Source organism: Drosophila serrata, unplaced genomic scaffold (assembly GCF_035046125.1).
Source record: "Drosophila serrata isolate PLE 108 unplaced genomic scaffold, ASM3504612v1 contig_376, whole genome shotgun sequence".
Classification (NCBI taxonomy): Eukaryota; Metazoa; Arthropoda; class Insecta; order Diptera; family Drosophilidae; genus Drosophila; species Drosophila serrata.
This window is the reverse complement of record NW_028257274.1, coordinates 2484730-2507789: the sequence shown is the minus strand read 5'-3', so window position 1 is coordinate 2507789 and position 23060 is coordinate 2484730. Positions and strand designations below refer to the sequence as shown.

At 38.3% G+C, this 23060-nt stretch overlaps 1 protein-coding gene across 3 annotated transcripts in view; it reads left to right on the top strand.

The window, feature by feature from the left end:
- Positions 1-23060, top strand: part of hth (Meis homeobox homothorax) — a 206354-nt gene that overhangs the window by 136097 nt on the left and 47197 nt on the right. For all 3 annotated transcript variants that reach the window (XM_086839726.1, XM_086839725.1, XM_086839724.1), the window contains one exon: positions 8584-8707. In XM_086839726.1, coding sequence (XP_086695852.1) covers positions 8584-8707 — 124 coding nt within the window. The remainder of the gene's footprint in view (positions 1-8583; positions 8708-23060) is intronic.

Sequence of the window (23060 nt, the reverse complement as noted above, 5' to 3'; positions counted from 1 at the left end):
TAAATCCAATTTAGACATTATCTAATTTAGGGCATCTCCGTCCGTCGACTGCTGACTCTGCCAGAGTCGAGAGTTGTTTGCTTCTTTATGCAAATCTATGGAAATTTCATTATCGCGCACCCCTTTTTCTCCGCATTTTTTGTTACCCCCCAGTACTAAATGCTCAAAAAAGGCGCCAAAAGATTGTAATAAACTCATTTAAACTCATAGCTACCGGTGGAATGGTATGATTTTTTGGGTTTGGGTAATGAAATTTCTGTTAGAGCATCTTTCAGACCCCACCATGATAATATGCAAATGGCCCTGCCCAGTGGGACGTTCTTCCTTTCAGCCAGCAAAAACCCCACCCAAACTAAAGTGAATCTCGAGCAACGTTTCGTGTTGCAATAATCAAATTTTCTAATTTTTATGGCCCTCTGAGGGGCCTGACAAAACGGCGAGTAATGGCCAAAAAAAGAAACGTGAGGCTCACGACCAGGTCTAATTGATTTGGCAGTGGCCGGCATGATTCAACTTTAAGTACTCATTTTTTTTTTTCTGGAGAGGCTTTTCGGGGGAAATGTTGTAGGGGTGAGGGAGAGATACACTCCGTTTCGGTGATGGAAATGGGTGTCCAGGGGCGGAACTTGTGCCATGTCATGGCCATGGCGACGTCGTCTTCCAGTCTGCTGCTCACACTGGCCATGATGCGACAGTTTTGTTGCCCCACAGTCAGAGCCAAGTCAGTGCCAGAGCCAGAGCCAGGCTTTTAAAGAGTCGGGTTGTGCCGCCGCCCCTCTATTCAAAAGACTATCTCAAAAGTGGGAACACAAAAAAAGAAGAATGAAATAATACACACAGAACTCAAAAGCGCCGTGCTGAAGTTCGCGGCAAAGATGACTTGGCTAAAAATTCAAAACAAGAGTGTTTGAAATGCGGATTTCATAGCACTGAGGAAAATAATTAAGAATTCAAAATAAGAAATTAAATTTCTAGCAATACATTGTTAGATATACAACAAAAATGTATTAATGTACAAGGAAAGATTTAGCATTCTTACTAGATTTCTATAACTCCATTAAACTGTCTAAATTCGTATGGAACTTTAAGTTATAACACTCAAATAGTTTCTTCAAAGGTTCTTTGACTTATTTCTTTAACAGAGAACTAGTTTATTTTATTAAAAATATTTTTTAAATATATGTAGAGTCATAACAATAAAGTTTAACTGAAACCTGGACAAGATCTAAGGTTCTTGAAAAGAATTAAAGATGCTTTTTCAATAAGTGTCACCACATATCTTCTAAAAAATAGGTAATCTAATTGATTTCAATATTCTCTATTTAAAAACTATAACTTTTCCCTCTGTAATTCTCTTCTAGTGAAGGAAGGGGAGTTTATTTGGAATGCGTAGCTCGCGCGAATCTTTGATCTACATTTGAGTCACCCTGGGCCATTTATCAGAGTGTTCATATCAATAATACTGTATGAATTTCGTATTATCCAGTTCGCTGCAATGACTTGGCATTTTTCGTATGCCTTTCATAGTAAAAACCCCTCCAACAAAATCTCCACCCCTTGTGTTTTTCTTATTTTGATATTATTTTCTTCTTTTTTCTTTTCGTTCGAGTCATGACTCGCCAGACAGCGACAAATCCTTGTAATACCTCGTCTCTGGGCATGTTTCCTCTTTGGCCAGGCTAATTTCAGCTGTCAGCTTATCGGCCGGAGTTCCAAAAGGAACTGGCCAACACCTTGTGCCAAATGCAATCTATGAAATCTCTAGCTCTGGCTATAGCTCTGGCATTTCGAAATGGAAATGTTTTTCGGGGTTGTCTCCACTATCTGGCTTGAGGTTTTCCCCCCTCCTGTTCCAGAGGGGGGGATTTGCTTTACTCGCTGACAGGGAAATGTCCACAAAGTGTCCGCTCTGTGGGGATCGGGGTTTGGGGATCTGGGGATCCTGTCCGCTTGGGCTCTAATCTCTCCTCTCTGGGCCAGGCTGTGTCGTCTCTATCGCCTTGCGGAATCTATTTGACACTGTCTGGGGTCTTGGCTTCGGTTTGGTTTTGCTTGTCTTTCCGCTGGATTTTCGTCTGTCCCGCGGGGGACTTTTTTAGCACGCCACCAGACTGGCCAAAAAGGGGGGAGCCGGGGCGTGACAGTTTACATGAAATTACTTTGCATACACATGCATCAAATTAATTACACGATTAATGTTCTCACATGCAAGTAAGTCTCTCTCCAGCCAGCCAGCCATCCAGCCAGCCAGTCAGGCAGCCAGTGAGGCTCTTATGCAAATCTATTTCTCGCGATCATTGCAGCATTTGCATGTGGCTATCTTGATATCTTTTGCCGGCAAGAAAATGATTCCATTGCCTTTCGTGATTTAACCCCCTCATACCCCCCTCCTATACACACACATCACACACACACACACATAGTCCGTTTCTTCCCCCAGGAATTTGTGTTGGAATTGTGTGAAACATGCCATTTGAATAATTATCTTATTTGCATGGCAGCCACAGCGAGAAATGCACTCAAGTGCAAATTAAAAAGGCAGCAAATAGCAAAAAGAAAAAAATACAAATGGGAAAAATCTACAAACTAGAGTCCAAAGTTCTGTAGTTAATCTCGGGGCTGTGTGAGCGAAAAGTTCAAATTGATAGCTTCGAGATTTGTGGAGCAGATAAACCCGATCTGCTTTTGCTCTGCTCTGTGAAATGCAAAATCGCGTGCAGCTCCATTTGCTCCATTTCCGCTCGTTTTTATTTTTTTTTTCTTCCCTGCCTCTTAAGCATGGGATTTTTTGTTTCTTCTGATTTGGTTTAGATTACTTTATTTTTAAGTAATCTGGTATTTACATATTTTGATGGAGGAGAAAATAAACATGTTCTGATGTCCGCATGGTCACATTGGTCATAGGACTTTTCTGATTCCCGCATGGTCACCCTGCATTTTGAAGTAGTCCTAGCAGTGTGACCAAGTCATAAAAGAAAGCAAATTTTGAAACTAAATTCGAGTTTTCCTGACTGAGTATATCTTTCAAAATTGATAGCTCCCAGATTTGTCTGCTTTGAACAGATAAACCCTGATCTCGGATGCCCCATTTCCGCTCTCTTTCTGCCTCTCCTATAGGCCGGATTTCTCCCTGTTTATTTTTGGGGCATATGGCCTGGCCTGGCATGCAGTCTCAACGTTTCCACTGTTTGTGTAACATAATAACACAAAGGCAAACAAATGATAAGTTTGATAGAGTCACAATTGCGCGCCACCGCGTTTGCCTTTTGCTGGGCAAGCTGCCTGGGCCTTATCTATTTATTATTTTACCTTACTTTTTCTTGACTTTTTGTTTTGTGTGTTTGCTCGATTCTGGGAGTTGTAGTTTCCTTTTCAGGTAGCTTCTGAATTTTTATTATCAAAATAGTAATTTCATTGTTTGCACAAGATTTCCAAATTTTTTTGTTCATTTTTTTCTTGCCTGCCTACTTCAATTTCGCTGTTATCGCTTTTAAATATTTAATCACAGACCTGTACTTTAGGCATTCATCGTTGTTCATTCTTTATTGTTATTCGGGGTTTTTAGTTTTTTTTTTCTGACTGCTGATAGCAGCGTAGCATAGGAAGATTTGTCCATGCTTTTCCTTCTTTTTTTTTGTTAGTATTTTTGGTTAGATAATGGTCACAAGGGAGCTGCTGCTGCGTATGAGTAATATCCCCTTAATATTTTGGGTTTTTTTTTGTCTGGTTTAGTTTTAATTATGTCAAGTGTTTCGACATGAAAATTAAAATGTTACCCACTAGAAAATTAATTCGTCGTCCGGTTGAAATTCTTTAGATATGATTATCAACGACAGGCAAAAATGTATGTAATTATTAATGTTTAATTAAAAGCACTGATAGCCGAATGATGACTTGTGCAAAGTGAAGCACTTGAAGTTTATGTAAATGTAAGACAAATATCAATACATAAACCACTTTAGCTTAGCTTTTAGTTATTTGTTTATCTATCAAGAGTGTGTCTTTAATTATTGGCTTACAAAATTAATAATAGAACAAAGAAAGAAAAAATACTGTATATTCAAATACTTAATTACTGAAAGCCAAGAAAAGTATCTCGCCAACACCTTTAATTTCCTGAAGCGTTTAAAGCCCCCTTAGTTTTTTTGTTGTTGTCTGACTCGGTGTGTGTGCACAATAATTGTGTGTAATTAACTTGCCATTTGATTGAAATTATACCTCTTTCATATGTGAGTATGTGTGTATGTTTTTCTAAGTAAAGCAATTTGCCTGCCAAAAGTGATGGCTGTAAAACGGGGAGACCGACTTCAGTCAGCCATATTGAATTGTTCAGGTATATATTCCAAGGAGTTTTGCACCTCGCACAATGGCTTTAATTAAAAATTCAACCCCCTAACAAAATGGCTTACACATATGAAAATACACACACACACTGGCACACACACTTTACACAACTTGAGCAAATTTGAAAAACAATTAAATGCCATGCGCGCAATTAAATACACAAAAGGTGGCAACAGCAAAATGTGGGTGGGAAAAACCAAGGGGGGGAAAAAGCGTAGTAACGGAAAATCTGTATGGGGGGAAAAAAGGGTGGAGCAGCTGCTGCTGCTCAAGTGCAGGGGTTGTTATATACCGTTAATTAAGCAGCCGGCTAACGCCAAAGAGAGTCTTCAGTCGAAGCATTCCAAAAGGGCTCAAGGGCTCGGCTAAAACCAAAACCCAAAAGCAAAGCCAAAACCAAAACAACAAACATGACACAAACAGACAAACAAAAAGCTTTTGTACGAAGCAAATCCATCAAAACAAACAGCCAGGAGGGATTGTTCCGAGGATTGTTTTTGTGGGGGGTTTGGGCTCAACTTCCACTCGCTGCCACTCACTTTTCCACATCGCACCATCGAGCCCATTGAGGCCCATTGAGCATTTCCTTCCATTTTCCCCTCAATCCTACATCCATATCCCAGAAAATCCTGCGAAACCAGAAACCGCATAGAAAAACTTTCATTCGCAGCGGCCGTGTAAAAAGGATTTAATTATTTGCTTTAAGGATGTGCTCATGCTCAAATGAGGGGATAGAAATTTGTTCATGAGTGTTTGCTGGATAAATAGAAAAAATATGTTTCACGTCCACTTGGCAGGGCGTTGGATAAATAAACTAAGGGGCCATAATAACAGGGCAAGTTACACGAAGGGAAATGTTTTGTTATTTAATTGAATAATTATAATGGAATATAAGAATTCTGCTTCTAAACATGGCTTGGTCACACTAAGCTTTTATGCTTTAAACAGTATGACCAGGTCAACATCTTAAGCTTTCAACAGCTAAGGCCTTTAAGTTATTTAAGATAAATATAAAATTTTTATATTTTTTTTTTCCTGTGTGTATACAAACATCGTAGGTTATAGACCTCACCCGCTTAGTTGTAGTTTGTATTTTTAATTGTGAAATGAGCCTGAAGCATAGGCTTAATCCCAGATTCAAAATCCCGAATCCGAGTTTTGCCGCGGGTTAGGATTCGACTTACCCTCTGGAAGAGTCGTTCCCTTTCCCCTTTTTCACTCCTGTCAAATGCACGACAATCGCCGTCGGGCAATTACGGATTGGTATGGAAAAAAGGGGGAGGGAAATCTATGAGAGTGCCACGCCTCTTGGCAAAACGGAAAAACTTCCCACGCACCAAAAACATACACACCGAGTTAGAGCCATAATTTGATTGTTTTGCTTTAGTTTTTCGGCAGCAGGAGGGTCCTGAAACTGTTGATTGTAGTGATTAACCGGTCAGGAGCTGTGACAGAGATTTTTACGAAAATTACAGGGCTCGGTGGAAATTGCATGTTTTGACTTTTTGGGTGGAACGCAGCACGACACGCGTCGATATTTTGCCGGAATCCCCCTATTATCCATTGGCAATTATCTGCCGCAGCTGAGCCGACTTAGCCAAGTCACTTGGAAAAGTTCTCAGACTGACCGCAAGTCAAACTTTTGCACCAACGTAATGAAGTGAGTGAGAGACCGAAAACAATTGAGCAAAGGTTCTCTTCCTCAACATTAACAACATTTGTAATGTACACAGAGGAAAAATAATCATTGAAATGCATTTCAAAGAAGTTTTTAGAAGAAATTTATAGGCTTTAGAATAAAGGAAACAAATTAATAGCTTAATTTTCTTAGCTGATACGGTCATACTTCCATACTTGCTAGTAATAGTGTTACCAGGCTTATATGCAAAGCAAAAAAGAACTAGTTGTCTCCCCTACAAACAATTTTCCCAACACTTTCCTGCCAGTGTAAAGTTTGATGGTTTTGGTCGTAACTTTTTTATGACTCACTTGGCCCTAGAAATTTTGCGGTTGCGACCGTTCCCCACCAATCTTCACTCACTTGCTCGCTCACCCAATTGTCGCCGCTCCACTCCAGAAATCATCAAAAATTTAGCAAGACGACCGAGGGAAATGGGAGGCCGGGGAGATGGGCATTAAATAAATAATTTAGCTCTCCGACAGGTAAACGAAAATTGTTTCTTGATCATTTTAATGCACCCAAAGGGCCGCTCCCCCCAACCAGACACCAACCGAAAAAAGGTGAACAAAGTTTTCACGTTGAGAGGGAGCATATTACGTGACGTGGAAATGGAATTGGGGTTAGACGGGGTGAAACCCACCGGCCGCCCCCCTTCGATTCGCTTTCATTAATATTAAAAGCTGTGGGTCCCTGGGCCAGGTCATCATTTAAATAAAACCGATATTCGTTAATAATTGTCGCAGGACATGCGAAAGGAATTCGATAGCTTAATTTGTGGAGCGGGCCATCCTGGCTAATTGAAAATGTAATTAAAGCACGCATCGCTGGCTCGTCCTCTTCAAGGAGCAGCAGCAGCAGGCCAACACTCCAGCGTGTTCCCTGGATTCTTTCACTCTTGGTCTCTCCCAGTAACTCGATACACTTTCAAATGCCTCGGAAGCCGCCAAATAAAAAATAAAAGTTCAAGAAACAGAATCCTGGCAAAGTGTGCGGCAAGTGTGAAAGATGCGACTTTGCCGACCATCAAGCCTATCGAATTTCACTGGGCTACAAAACACGAACTGAAAAAAAAGGAAAGTTTCTGGTTTTATTCCCAACTCTGTTTTTTTTTATGACCATTTTATTTGATTTTGGCCCTGGCTAATTAAATAGTTTCGTTTTTGTTTTGGCCTGCGGTCAGTCTAAAGTCTGAGCTGTGTTTTGTCTTTTGTTTATAAGCCATTAAAGCAACGACAATTGCTACAATTGCAGGCGGCAGGGGCTTTATCGTGTCCGTTTATGGTGGAAGTTGTTTATGCGACTATCAAGAGACACCTTATGGCTCATAAAAATAAACAAAAGGGCGAGGAGGAGGTGGTAGTATTTAAAATGCAGACAGTGTTGTCTAATTATTAATAGATTTGCTACGGCCAAACGAGTGTGTTTGAAATGGAAAGTAGGCAAAATATAGCCAGGAACCAATCACTATATCTTTATCTTAAGATTATTAAACTATCTTAAGATACGCAAAAAAACAGTTCATTGCTCTTTCCCAACTCATCACATTAATTCCATTAACAAATCACAATTCGGCAATAACAATTAAACCCAACAACCCACAAATTGTCTATAGCAGGGCGCTATTAATATGCGATTTAACAAATATTTAGCGAAAACACATGAATGATGTGCTCGGCATGCCAAATGAATCAAAAAAGTACAAAAAAAAAACACAAAAAAGAAATACGAAATAAATATATATATATTTATCGTATTCGAAAGTCAAGAATTTTTACGAGCTTGGGAAAATAATAATTTTATGGCTAAAAATTGTGGTGCACGTGCATGAAATTAATGCGTATATATTTTTGTTATTAGCAGAATTTAAATTGCTTCGATCCGATCGATTTATATATATATATATATAGTTATATATATATATGTATGTGTATCTGGACATTGACATTTTTGGTTTCTGCATAGGATTTTAGTATGCCGTCGTTGTCGTTGCCTGTTTTTCCTGGCTTGTCCAATGATGATAATGATGATGATGGAGATGGAGACGCGATGGTTCTACTCCTAGTTAGAAGACGGTCAGATCGCCAGAGCCAGTCGCTGCATATTAATTTGATAACTTATATATATATATATAGCTATATTTATTTCTGCACACGATGTTGTCTGGCCGCTTGTCGGTTTTGGTTTGTATTTTGTTCTAGGCCTAGGCCACGACAATCTTGAACATTTGTTTGTCCACAATATGGCCAGGCCATGGCACTTTTGACAACTTGACAGTCGTGTCTGCACGTTCACAGAGTGAGAGCAGGAAGAGGGAACGGGGTCTCCAATATTATGGCCAGGAAGAATCCGGCCAAGACGGACAGAGCATGGCCATGGCCAGAGTGAAGCGTCTGGCTCATTTAATGGCCAGGCGTGTCAATTTAAAGCGACATTTATAACCAATTTGTAATCAATTCTAACAAACAGCTAACTCACTTACACACTTCCTAACCAATTGTTATTGTTATTCAATATATTATATTTAATTTCTTTCCTACCTTTTTGTTTTTTTTTTGTAGCGGCCGCCAAGCTCATCTCTGTCCTATGGCGGCGCAATGAACGATGACGCCCGATCGCCGGGCGCTGGTAGTACTCCCGGTCCACTGTCACAGCAGCCACCTGCCCTAGATACATCAGACCCTGGTAAGTGTTAAATTTCTATTAATTTTTATTATATTTATATAATTCCTTAAAAATTAAATGGATTAAATAGAGTTAGTAAGGTTTTTAGGAGCTCTACAAACGATTGGTGAACTTTAGCTGAGTTCTTAGAGACTTCTTAAAAAGGTTCTCAGATTTTCTTATCTTATTATATTGAATAAAGACTTGTTGGAGAAATTCTCAGAGTTAAAATACATATTTATCTTGCTTAATAAATAGATTTTACTCAACTTAAGCACACATTTATTTACCTAAACAACTTTCCAACAAACAAACAAACTGTCAAACTTCATAATTTTTCAATTTATTTGTATCTTTGAATCTACCAGCAATTCGTTAAACCCTTTTAACTGATTTTAGCCAGTTTCGATCGGCTTTAATCCCTATTGAATGTGTTACACACTTCACACCTCTTGAGGCGGCTACCCCCTCTCCGCTTTTGATTATGTTGTTTGCTTCAGTTTCAAGTGCCGCCAAAGCTTTTCGTATAAAGTACAACAACTTGACAAAAGAGTAACAACAACAAGTACACCAACACTTACACCAACACTTACAACAACAACAACTACAGAAATTACAAAACCCGAGATGAGGTACCCAGACAGCTAGACTTACTGACTTCTCAGTAGAGGGACAAGCCCTCCAAATGTCCGGGGATCTTTGAGACCCTAGACTGCCTGTCTTGGAGCATCGGAACTTGGAACTCGGAGCTCAGGCTCCACTCGAAACTCCACTTGAGGTTGCAACTTGAGGAAAGAGTTTTATGTGTATTTCTTGTAGGTTTTTTTTTTCTCTCACTCACTCGCTCAATATTTTTCGAGAGTGCGACTGACTTTGCACTTGGCGCTTCTTTTTGAAGATCTCTCTGGGACAGGGTATGGCGGGGAGTCAGGTGAATTATTTATGGTGATAGGCAAAAATATTATTTTGTTTTCCTCGTTTTTTTTTATATTCTTCACTCGCAGCGAGTGCGTTGTTTTCCCCTTTGTTTGTGCGGCGGCAGCAGCGAATAAAAAAACAAAAGACCTGGCCAAAACAGCACTCGAAAAAGACACTCTGGGGCCACTCGTCGTCTGCTCTCAAAAATTAAAAAAAATATATGTATATATATTAAAAAAAAGCGGAAAAAGATGAACAAAAAATTGAGTGGGGGGAGGCCCAAGGTGATAATGCAGTTTCACTGATAGAAGAATTTGTACACAGTACAAAATTTTAAACATAATTTTGGAAAAAGGATTAGGTTACTATAATATCAGTTATTATTTAAGGGGATCTTAAAAATTGGTACATATGATTATTTAGTGCTTTAAGCTTCCTTGTTTTATATTATTTTAATATATATTGGAGAAACAACTTCCTTAATCCATGCTAAATGTTTGAGTTGTTCAACATACTTGCTTCAATGGAATTTTTGCTTGTGTTGCTTACGAATTTCCAGCTTAATTAAGTTAAACACTAGTTCAACTTTTGGATTATATGAAAATTAGTTAAAAAAAAAAACTAAAAAATATTACAATATTTTCTCTCAGTGCAAAAAAGAAAGGGAAGGGGATCCCATAAACTGGTCTCTGCAAAGTAGGAGGCGGTCCCGCAGCCAATCCATTGACGTTGACGTCAAATTTTTACAAAACTTTAAAGCGCGCCGAAACTGGGCAACTTTAACGATTTTTTTTTTGCTGCGAGTTTCGCCGATGTTTGTCTATATATTCATAGGTATATATATATATATAGATATATTTGTATATAACTATATATTTATGTGACCATGTGTGTTCGCGCCATTTTGATTGATTTATCTACACGTCGCTTGACTTTGTAGACAAATTAAATTTTGGCATAGTTCAAGTTTTGTGCACTCCGCAACACTCTTGCCACCACTCAATGAAAATTATCTACAGTTGAATAATTTTCAGACGGCGCGCGAAATTTTCCATGTTAATTTTGGACTTGCTCTTCTTCTTCTTCTAGCTTGGCCCCGGCGATAAGAAAATGGCAAACCCCATGCTGCCCCTCCCCCCATTTTCCTTTCTTCTCTGCGTATTTCGGGCGTAGAAAATAGATATTTTCCACATTTTAAGTAGACAGAAGGCAACGGGATAGGGAAAATGTAGAAGTTGGTACTGGTGGAATGCGGCGTTACCAAAGAATATTCTCCGGAGCTGCAGAAAATTCCATTGCAAAAAAAAAAACACAGAAGAAAGGGAGGGAGGGAATATTTTTCTGTTGTAATTTTATGCACGAATTCGTAAAATGTTATTCAAATGGAAAATGTGATTTTTATCAATTTTGACAGGAATTTCATGCCCCAGCCGAGCGGGGAGGAAAAGAAAAGAAAAACGAGTAGGAAAAAGCGAAACCTTCAGTGCACAAGGATGCGCATCCTGGAAATTCCATGAATTTGTGTGTGGAGAGGTCAGGACAGTGTGGGAATATACATATATTTTTTTTCGAGCTCCTTAAAGATCTTTATGGGATATTTGGGTAGTTTTCCCTTCACAGAATTGAAATTAACCTGCTGAAGATTGTTTTCTTTACAACAAACTCCTAATTATGTTACAAATTCAATTGAAATTCCTCTTAAATTATTATTATATCATTCAATTAACCTTTTTTCTAACCTGTCTGTGAATTTCCCTATAAAAATAATAACACTGTAATTATTCACCGACCCTCATCAACCTCAGTTACTCCCTGATTTCAATTAAAAAGAATCTATAAATTCCAGGATGATGTGCGGCCTAATGTCAGAATTAATGCCTCGTTAAAGAGGCAAAGATGGTATACGGTTTTTAGAACCCAATCTGTTTATTTACACGGCAACTCGTCAAGTGTTTTCACTGCTTAAATGCAAATCAAAACGAGATCAATTTAGGGGGTCAAAGGAAATAAAAATAAAATTTCGAATAAGCAAAATAAACACTGAAGACCCCCCCTGTGTGTGTGTGAGTGCAACCCCTTGGTCCTTAGTCCTGCCAGAACACCCTTCCCGCTGACATTGATTGAAAATGCTGCGTGACGTAAATTAACTTTCACAGGGGGGAGGATGGATTGGGTTGGGATTTTTAGACCGTCGAAAAGTGCGTGTTATCCTTTCCGCTCGGGAAGTTCGTCAAGCCGCAAGACCCACACAATTGCCAATTGTTACAGTTTTAAAATATCCTCGAGCCAGGATAAGGGATGTGTTATGCGTGGCAGCTTGTTTTTGTCACTGCGGTGTTTAAGTCCCATCAACCCTATACCCCCTCCCTCCCTCTCTCTCTCTCAGAGTACCCTTTGACCTCTGAAGTGCACTGTTTTTATTATTTCATTTGGTATTTCCTACGACTAAGGCGATTATCTTCCACCCATCGCTGTATTGTTCTAGCTTATTTACATTGACGAAATGTGTTACAGAAATAACAATAACAGGAAGCTCTAACTCTGCTTTTGTTATCTTACCACGCACAATTAGACAATTTCCATTTGATGTTGTGTTTTTGCGTTGACAGTTTTTCTCAGGGATTTCCATTTCCATTTTCCCAGTTTTTCCCTTGGCCATGGGCCGTCTTGGGAGTTTTTCTTCGCTGTGAAAGCATTTTCCATCACTTTTAGTTCACTCGCTCCGCCCCTCTTTTAATTGTATTGTATTGTGTGTTTTTGGGTTTGGGAAAGGAAGTGGAAAATGCTTTGAGGTTGACTTGGAGTTCTTCAATGTTCATATAGAATAATTTTCGATGCAAGAAATCAAAGAAATTATAAAGGAAATTCCCTGGAAACAATAAAGTACAATTTCTACTTAAAACCACTTTTATAAAAACCAATTAAATATATCACTCCTAAAAAAAAACACCCATTGATGATTTATGAAATTTTAACGACATGCATAATCCTTTTCCAATCAATCATATAAATATGTTATATTCATCCAACACCCTTTTTCTTTTAAATATTCATGTGCCAAATCTCCCCCTTTTGATAATTCACACCTCGCCAGCATCTGCTGATCCATCTTTTTATGGTTCCCACAACTTTTTAACTCTTTTGTCAAAATGCTGTCACAATTTTTCCAAACCAGACGACGATCGACACAACACAAAAAAAAATGAAATTAAAATTTTACGCATTAACAAAAACGAAGAACGAACAGGGCGAAACCTTTTGAATGGTTTGGGTTCTGCCAGAAATTGCCCGTATCTGTTCGGGGGTATCTCCTGGTATAAATATATATATATGGGAATCCCTAACCCCCGAGAAAAATTCAAAAACAAAACGTGCCCGACCAGCTGCTGCACGTTTCTTTTCCTTTTTTCATTTTTGGGATTCCGCTCGGGTTGATTTGGAATCGCAATCGTAAAAATTGAAACACAAATGCGATGTTCCATAATGAGGAATGGGAGGTAGAGTACCAGAGCTTATGTAACATTACGTCAAATGGCTCACACAAAGGCAATACATCTTCATCCCCTAAAGAGCCCAAAAGTCCCAGAGACTTGTTCTTATTTTACAATGAAAATTTACGAACTGACTGTTGCTTTTTTTTGTATATGTTCGGTACGCATTATCATATTTCTGGGCCGACACGCCAATGAATAGAATGCGCATCGAATTTCCCGGCAAGCAGTCTTCCTAGCTTTTTTTTTCCTCCATAACCCTCACATCAACGGAATCATCAACACCAGCATCGGGTGTATATATGTATGTATATATATTTTCCTTTTTTTGTTGGTAGGACGAGGCGGAAGGTCGCTGGGAGTTGACAAACAAGCAACACCAAAAAGATGAAGTCTTTGAGGGTTGCTCTGAAGTCTGCCAAACAAAATGCAAACTTCCGAGTGTGTATTGTGTGTGTATGGTGTGGTGTGCCCGTCTCTTTCGTGTTGGCATCGTGTTTCATGGGTGGTCGCTTTTGACTCGAAATTTGTCTAGCTTTACACTTATCGCCGTAATATAGTTATGGATCTGCCACACCGGTGGTTGCATAAATTTGACACAGCCGGACGAACACTCAGACCATCAAGTGATAAGCTAAAGACTGAGAGGGCAAGACAAAATCAGAGAAAGAAGGATAGAGATAAGAACTGTTTTTTGTAATAGTTGCACTGAAAAAATTATGATTACCAAGGGATTAAAATTAATGAAACGTAACATTTAAATTAAAGAACCTTGAAATTATTATAGGAAGACATCTCCTTTGTTAGAAATCAAATTCTGAGTTAATTATTGGCTTGGCCACACTCTAGCTAAGTTTATCTTGTGCTGGTCACACTTAGGAATTGTTTTCCATGTGCTGGTTTAACTATTCTTATCAGAGAAGATATATTTTCTTTAAATTCGATCTAGAGCAAACAAATGTAGTTAACCAGCACCTTCTATTACCATTTGCTTGCTTCTTCTCCTGGCCTGGTCACTTTAAAGCACAGCTTCTCTTAAGCTGGTCACATTGTTTGAATATAAAATCTTATTTCCTATCGTTATCAATAAACTTTTGGCTTCCCCGCAATTTATTTCTCTCGGTGCTATCTCTGGCGTTAACCTCGGAATGCTATTCATTCTCGAGGAAACATTAAATGCCATGTACTCCCGACTTTTATTATTCATTATTTTCGCATTCATTTCGGTCTGTCTTTCAACTGCAACCGAGCGTAGAAAGAGACGGTAAGACACACAGAGAAAGAGAGAGAGAGGGAGGTTGCTATGTGCTGGTGGCGTGCCATTAATAGAGCTATCAAGTGCCGTATGCTGCCGCTGCTGCTGCTGCTGCTGATGATGACAGTGGCGGAGCTTATCAAGCTGCCAGTTTTGCAGTTTCGCAGTTTAAAACTGCATTTCTCAACACACAAATCACAAATCACTGCGCGGCATGCAATCTCTCACACAAATCATTTCATTTTTGCCGGACGAACCAGGCGAAACCAAGTGTCATTAGCGTCACACGTCCCGATCCCAATCCCAATCCGGATCCCTCGCTCCTCATCCTCCTCCTCCGCCTCCTCCTCCTCCAGAGTGTGTTGTTCCCAAGTGTTTATTAGTACGAAGCATTTATCAGCAATTATAATTATACGGCTGGCTCTCTCTCTCTCTCTCTTTTTCAAGTGTATCTGTTTGTGTGTGCACTGAGCCCGAACGACCTCTTAAATATATATATTTATATATATTCCGATTCGCTGAAATCTGAATCAATGACATACCAAAAAGAGATATGATTAAATACAGAGGGAATAAGCGGGAAAATTTTGGATTCATTTTGTTTTGAAAGCATCTTATAACAAATGTTTTATTGTAATTACTTATTTTCAAAATAAGTATTATTATTCCCAATTTACACACATAAATATTATAATAATTTATTTTATTAATATATGAGTATTTTTTTTTATTTCAAAAAATTCAAACATTTTCTCTACAGTGGTTATAATTTCATCAATTCCCCACTGTTCTCTAAATGCTTTTTAAATGCCCGGGTACCCAGGTAAATTAAGCTGCTCGTGTTTTTGTACAACAAACCTCTTGACTTGCCACGCCCCCTACTGGAACCATCATCCTGCCCGCCCTCTTTGTAGAGTCCTTGTTTCCGTTTTGTTTTTGGGTTTTTTGGGCATAACAAAGCCAGTGAAACACCTACTAGAAACCAATATTACAGAGAAAGAAAAGTATTTCTACCCTAAAAATGTTTACGTTCTGAAGAAAATAAAATTTAAAATTAGTTTCGAAAACTATGTTGAAAAATACTTTTAATTTCCTACTACAACATTTATACTTACTTTAAAAAAATATAGCAAACTCTCTAATATTTATTTAAATCACTTCAAAAGAATACAATTATTTCAATACTAAAGATATTCTAAGCTCCATTCCCATAAAGCTATTCTCTTTCTACTTTAACCATTTTTATTTCCCGTGTATTCTACCGCCCCCTCTAACCGCAGTGGGCGTGGCTCTGCCCAAAAGAAAACTCAAAAGACTACGCAAACATTCAATGACAAATTATGCGCCTCGTGGCTGAGTGATGGGCGTGGTTGGTCGGTGGTTCTGTTCACCTGACCAGCACACACCGCTGCTATGCCACCTACTAACTTAGCTTAACTAACACGGGGGAATCACCCCTCGATTTCCCCCACCCCAAAAAAAAAGAAAATGTACCGTCCGCCCACCTGGTTGAGAGCGTGTCCGGGATGGGCGTTTTGTGAGGAAAATTTGACATTTTGTAATGCCAAAGAAATTATCAGGCGTCAACAGGAAGAAAATTGTAACACAAAATTGTGTAGAAAATTGTGGTAAATATAGGTATACTTATATATACATTTTCTTGTTCAGCGAAATGGAAATTGTAGGTTAGCCTAATGATAAACGACATTAGTAAAGGCGGAGGGAAAATTTACAGAGTGAGAGAGAGGGTAGGGAAAATGCCGATGAAAATGATTAAATAATGTGTGGAAAGTGTAGAAAATTGATCATGAAAGGGAAGTAAATATGATCTTTGGAGAGTAGTTTGTATGCAGTTTGAACTTGAAATTGCTTTAAATATATTCATGCTTATTCATTCCGTTTTATTTTTATGCAAGTTAAGTATATAATAACCGAAATGATCATTGAACCGTCTGCAATTTTGAGTCACTTCTCAGACAATTGTCTCCAGCCGAAATGTAAATAAATAAAAATAAATTACACAAAGAACACAGAGAGGAACGCAGAATGCAAAATGCGGAATTGCTTGACTTTTGCAGCCGCAAGTAAGATCCCACACCCACTGCAGCAGGGACGAGTTGTATACACATGTGTGTCTTGTGCTAAATTTAAATTCTTTTTCTTCTTTTATTTGTTGTGTTGTATTTTTCACCCTGGCCATATAACGCTTTCAATGGAAAAATATCTTTTGTAGCGCCAAATGGCGCCGTGGCACAAAAAGTTCCATTTTCGCCTGGTATTTTCCCTATACTTTTCTTTTTTTGTGTGTTGCCTGTTCTGGTTCCGTATTGCCGTATTTTCTGTGAGCCATTTGCCATTCGCCATTCGTTTGCTTGGCTCTTCAAATATTCATTGAGTTTGACTAAAAGGCCCCACTGCAACCCACTGCCATTTCATTAGCTTCTGGGAGACGGAGCCACAACATATGGAGCAGGGCGAGATCCAGGGCTCCTCTTCACATTTAAATGCGCACATAATTTCTAATTTGTGCGTCTAATTTATGGGCCTTGGAGTGGCAGCCATATACCGAGTGAGAGAAAGACCCCGAAAAACTTAGCACAACAAACTTGCCAATTTAACGGGCGCCCAACCAGAAAACAGAAAAAAAAAACCGAAAGGAAAACACAGGCATACGAGAAGTGAAAATAAAAGAAAAGCGAGTAGAGTAGAGTAGAGTAGAGTACCGAAAAACTGAACTCAAGTGAAAGCGGGCGGCAAAAAGTTTTCCTCATTTCGTTTCGCAAGAAATAAGAAATAAATAAAGCCATTTCTTCTAATATACAAAAAGCCTCGAACTTTGAGAGGAGAAAATGAGAAAATTACTTTTTTATAAGGCAAGAGGGTGAGAGAGAAAAGTGCCAAGGAAAAACCCAACCACCCACCCACCTCATCCTGGCCACACCTTGATGTATCCGGGGGAGGGTGCGAGTCCTGCAAGTACATTGCCAAACATTGCCTAATTTGGAATTGCCTATGAAATGTGCATTAGAATAACTAGAATCTACTACCCAAGTGTCATCATCATCCCCCTCCTGAAAAGAAGAAAGGAAAGCGAGGGGGAAAACCCCGAAAGAAAAGCGACCCCCAAAAAAGGTGTGTAATAAAAATAAATGTCTGTCGTTTGTTTATATCAGCCCAGGCGACAATTTCCAGCTAGCGAAAGTTGCTTATACATTTTCTATATTTTTTTTTTCTCTTCTTACCGAGTCTGCGAAAGAAAACCCTTTGCAAACACCTGGTGAGGGTCTTGGTTCACTAAAAGAAAAGCAATGGAAAAACACGCACATTGATTGCTCAAAATCGAACTACATTTTACGACATAAACATAAATTTTATGACAAGAGTCTGAGGAGAGGAAAAGGAAAAGGAAATCAATTTTATGCGCTCTGGCCAAAAGTAAAAACAACAAATACCGGGAGGCCCCCCATCAAAGCCATGGGTAGCTGAGATCTATAAAATCTATGTGAGAACTATTAAAAAGTCGTAAAAAATGGGAACTATGAAATGGTGTAGAGTTGGGGGATCCATCCCGTCAGTCTTTCGAAGTCTTTCAAAGTCTTTCGGTTTTTGCGGGCGAGTTTTTATGGACGGCCTTTGGCTGTCGTAAAGTCGCCAAAGGGAAAAGATTTATTTCTGGCTTATCGCCTGGGAAATGGCGTAAAAACAATCGAGCCGAGGCGGCATTAATAATGCCATTACAAGTGTAATGTAATAATTGTCCTTGGACATCACAGACCCTGCAATTAGGTCGAGTTTCGAGTTGCATTTACGGCTATTTGTGTTAGTTGTGTTTCTTTTTTTGGGCCCTAATGTAAACGCATTTAAACGCAATTACTTTTCACCCGATGTGTGTGTGTGTGTTTGTCTTCTGGCCAACACGTACCACAGTCATTTCTGTGTCTCTTTCCTGATGATGATGATTGCCGGCGTCGCTTCGAGTGTCGTCATAAAGATCTTTTATCAAAACGTTAATGGATTGACTCATACATGACTCTCTATAGGCGTCTATACACGGAGAAAAAATACTTAAATGGGGTCAAATGGAAAATAGTACAAGTTTTATTGATTTTGTAGAGTTAGGATATAACTTTAGCACTTTTTTTAGTGGGTTTAGGTTGTAAAACAAGGAAGTTATAAGGTTATAATGTATCTATCTTGCTCATTTGATGATTTAATTATAATCTCTATTATCCAAAGTTTGTTATATATTTTCTATATTATATATAGTATATATTTCCCTCTTAAAAATCCATTTTTTCTGCTAGTGTACCTCTCCTATGCACTTCTGTGTGCATTTGGTCTTACACACGTGTCGTTGGCCGAGTTTTTGGTACAATTGCAACGGCCTTTTGGGGTTCTTCTCTTCGTTTTGTGTAATATGTAATGGGAAGTTAATGAAATGCCTGGCCACTAGTCCACACCCCACACTCTGCTTATCTGCACCGAAAACTGTTATTAATTATAGGCGCGCACCCTAATTTGTTGCTAGTCCGGGTATAATTTAGAGTCCCCAAAGTCATCAGAATGTGCTGAAAGCCTATATTAATTGCATTTTAATGAAACAAAGAGAGATAGAGAGAGGCAGAAACTTTTCCCCAAGAACCCTTTTTCCAAGATATCTAGATTCTATAATAAGATCCTAACGATATGATATGACAAGAGCCTAGAGCCTAGAGCCTATAGGCTAGAGCTGTTAATGATATGGTAAATGCCACACCGGACTCCTTGGAGAGTTCCATGTTTTATTAAAAAGATTAACCGGCTTTCAAACTGACACTATGTCTATCCCCCGGTTGGCTTTTATTGGTTGAACCACAAAATGAAATTAAATATTCGCAGGCGGAGTGACAAAAAAAAAATGGCATTAAAAAAATTCACAAAAATAATACGTAGGCTCTGCGGTTGGCGCATTTGTTGTTTTCATTGCATTATCAGGCGCCATGACAAGAAGAAAAAAACATATATATACAACAAATAAATAAATAAAACATGCATGTGGAGAGGCTTATATAGCACATCTGTCTCTGTGTGCGAGTGTGCGAGTGTAGGTGCATTGTTACTGATAAAAAATTCATTAATTCATATACAAAATGCAATTAAGCGCAGTGGCTGCCACAATAAAAGCACGAAATCAGTGATGACCAACTAAAAAAAATGTAGAGTAAAAACTATGGGAAGTAGAGCCATGAAATACCCTAACAAAATTTATAGAAGTACATAATTTTGTAATATAAATTTATAAACCCTTTTTAGACTCTCTTTTTCAATACCTAATTTCCTACAAATTTTTTTTATGAAATTGTTATTTAACAAATATAATATCCCCTTGAAAAGTAATACTCTTTATTCTAGAGTATTTAAAAAACCGTAAAGTTCTTCATAAATAAAATACTAGTGGGTGGTGGGGTTGGGATTCGCGGTGTTGGATAACAGCAAACGCAGCAGTTAAATTAACAAATTGCATGCATATTTTAATAAAATAAATATTTTAATAAGATTAAACTATAATGCAGCCAAATGTCACAGCACAATTTCCCCAGCGGATAACAGAAAAAGAAATTTGAATACAACAAAAAACTATATACATATATAAGAGAGAAGAAATGATTGCTCTGTTGTGAATATTATATATTTTTTTATTATTGTTATTTGGTATGTGCTATGGTTGTTTAATTTATGCGGTTTTCAATTACCCTTTTGATATGAATTAATGACCGCATACAATGCATAATCCTCGGGCAGCATATCTGCGTTGCTCACATAATTTAATTAAACATTTTGTGGCAGGTGAGTGGGTGGGTTTTGGGTGGTACTATCATGTTGCACTTGTCGCTATGCCACCCATTACCCGTACCATATGCCTTTCTTTTTTTCCCCAGCCAATGCACAGTTAGAAATGTATACTATTTTATAAGACTTATTAAGAAGAGCTAGGATTTATATTGTGAAACTGATTTATGAAAGATTCTAAGGCCTAAATTGGATTTTATAGTGTTTTAAAATTGATTAGGAACTGGAATATTTTAGGTTATTCTTATTCCAGTCAAAAGCAAGTAACGATGTGAAGGGATCATTTCCGACCCTATAAATCATATATATTCTTGATCAGCATCAACAGCCGAATCGTTCTAGCCATCTTATGAAGAAAACAACATTTTAAAAAAATTGTTCCAAAATTTTTATATAATTAAAATTGTGAAAATTGGACAAAAAAAATGATTTCTTTTAACTCTTAAATTATGTACGCAGATTTATAGCCCATATAAAAACTAACATAGAAAAGCTTTCAGAATTAAAATTAATTATTTTTTGGCTTAATTATGAGTTTTTTAAACTTTGATTTCTCGAAAATTTAGTATCATATATAAGTATCGATAAATATCGATTCAAGAATGCGAATATTTTAAGCTTACTTATAATAAATTTCCATTTTGATCTTATCAGTTTCTTGCTTTAGTATTGTTTAAATATCTCTACTTCAATAAAGTATAAGAAATAAGTTTCAATACTTTTAATTCAATTCAAATGAAAGCAACTTCTCTCTCTCTATATATATATAAGATATATCATGATTTCCCCCCTGTGCGACTTTGTTGCATGCACTCAAATGTTAAATGTTTGCTGCTGCATTCCGGCAACTACAAAACTGAAGCAACTGCCAAAGCCACCAACAACAGCAAACAAACTTGGCCGAGAGCAACAACATTCTTTTGTTGCTCGCTGGGGCAGCAAAATTTCATGCCTGTGTAAACTATTTGTCGACAATTTTGTCTGCTACAAAAGTCTGCATGCCACAAGACCAGGCCGTACTCCAACTAGACTCCAATAGAGCGCTCCCCTCCAAAGACCAGACTTCGGGAATCGAGAGGAAAATCGTTGGAAAAACAACAGAAGAAGGCTAAAAAAAAAGCGTTGAAGCGCGCGCCTCTGGCACGAAACACGCTCAGCCTTTTGGCCCGGCCAATTGCCGCTCTAATGACTCCGCTCTTGGCCAAAAACTCCACTGCCAATCAAGTGCAGGAGGAGAGACAGCCGAGGAGCATGCAAAGTACATAAACAATGATGGAAATCAATGGATGCACTTGGGAAAATAGTAAAGGGAATTATAAAGAGGTTTTAAATATTCAATTTCCAACAAAAATGATGTTTTGAACAATTATTTTAGGGCTAAATATATGTTTTTAAAGGAAACATATTATGGGATATTTATATTATTTAAAGGAATTAAGTTTGGAACTTAAAAAAACCATTTCTTAAAGTTTGCTAAATGACAAAGCTCTTTTGAAAGATATTTCATGAAATATCTTTTATAACTGAACCGTGTTCTTTTATATATATTTATTTATTGATCTTTAAACTCCCAAAAATATTTTCCCTCAATGTAATACTATCAGTTGTAGAGGCAAGGATTCGTTCGGAGGTTACCCTCCTTATCGGCAATGAAAAGTTTTGGTGCGTTTAAAGTAAGTTTACGTGTAGCACGGCAAAGTGCATTGATAAGCTGTGCGCCCCTGTGTTTCCCTCTTAACCCTCTCCGTGCGCCCCTGGACTTTCTTTGCCTTTTGCTGATTAGTCGATCAATGTTCGGTCTGAACGGAATCAAGCTTTTAAATATGCAAAAAAAAGGAGAGGTGAAAGAAGTGAAAAACAAGCTGAAAAACAAAACCCAAAAAGAAAAAAAATTGTATATGCGGCGGCATTAAGAGCTCTTAAGAGCACAGCACAGTTCGAACCAGTTTTCAGACCCTCTCCTTTCGGCCGAAACTCCATTATGGCTCATTATCGCCCCAAGCAACACAACATCTTACATTATGCTGATGAGTTTTTTGGCCATTCTAATAGGAAAAAGGCCTCGGCTAATTTATAAATATATATATATCTAGAGAGGAGACTGTGGGGAGGGAAAAAAGAAACCTAAACAGAAAAAAAAGGGGAAAAAGGTACGACCGCCTCCTTTGGTGGTTTTGTTCATTAAACGACCGCCACGCCCACCAATGGCTGTTCATTAATTGTTGACAATGATTACCTGCAAGACGAAACGAAACGAAACGAATCGAAATGAAACTAAGACAAAAAACCCAGTCTGCCAGTCTCGAGGCGAATGCAATTTCAATTTCCAACGACAGGTGATAAATAAATCGAAACGCAACGAATTGAAAGCAGCAGCAGCAACAGCAACATCAGCAGCAGCAACATCAGAAGCAGCAACTCGGTGGCATCAGCAATCGATTCGCTGCGTTGCGAATGAAATTGCGCCATATTTGGGCGTTATTTGTGGCCCCGTCTTTTCAAGGTGGGACCTAAGGAGAGGATGTCCGTCCGCAGAGACACTAAACTCACTCGAAAAACGGAGACCTACGTAGTATGGGGACCTCAAAAACCCGGTAACTCAAAGTCCAAGTCGCCCAGTCTGAGGCGTTGGCAATGAGCGTCGAAGGCATTTAATTGCCACCGCGGCATTTTGACGTCTACGCATCAGGGAGAAGTGAAGATGGGTATGCACTGGGAGAAATATCGATAGGTAATCGATAATATATTATCAGAAAAAGAGTTCATGAGAAAGGGATATGATAAAGAGATTTAATTTAGCTACATTTAATTTCAGCTAAGTTACATTTATAAAATCCCTGAAGTATATACGTTTAAATATTAGTTAACAAAATAATCGATA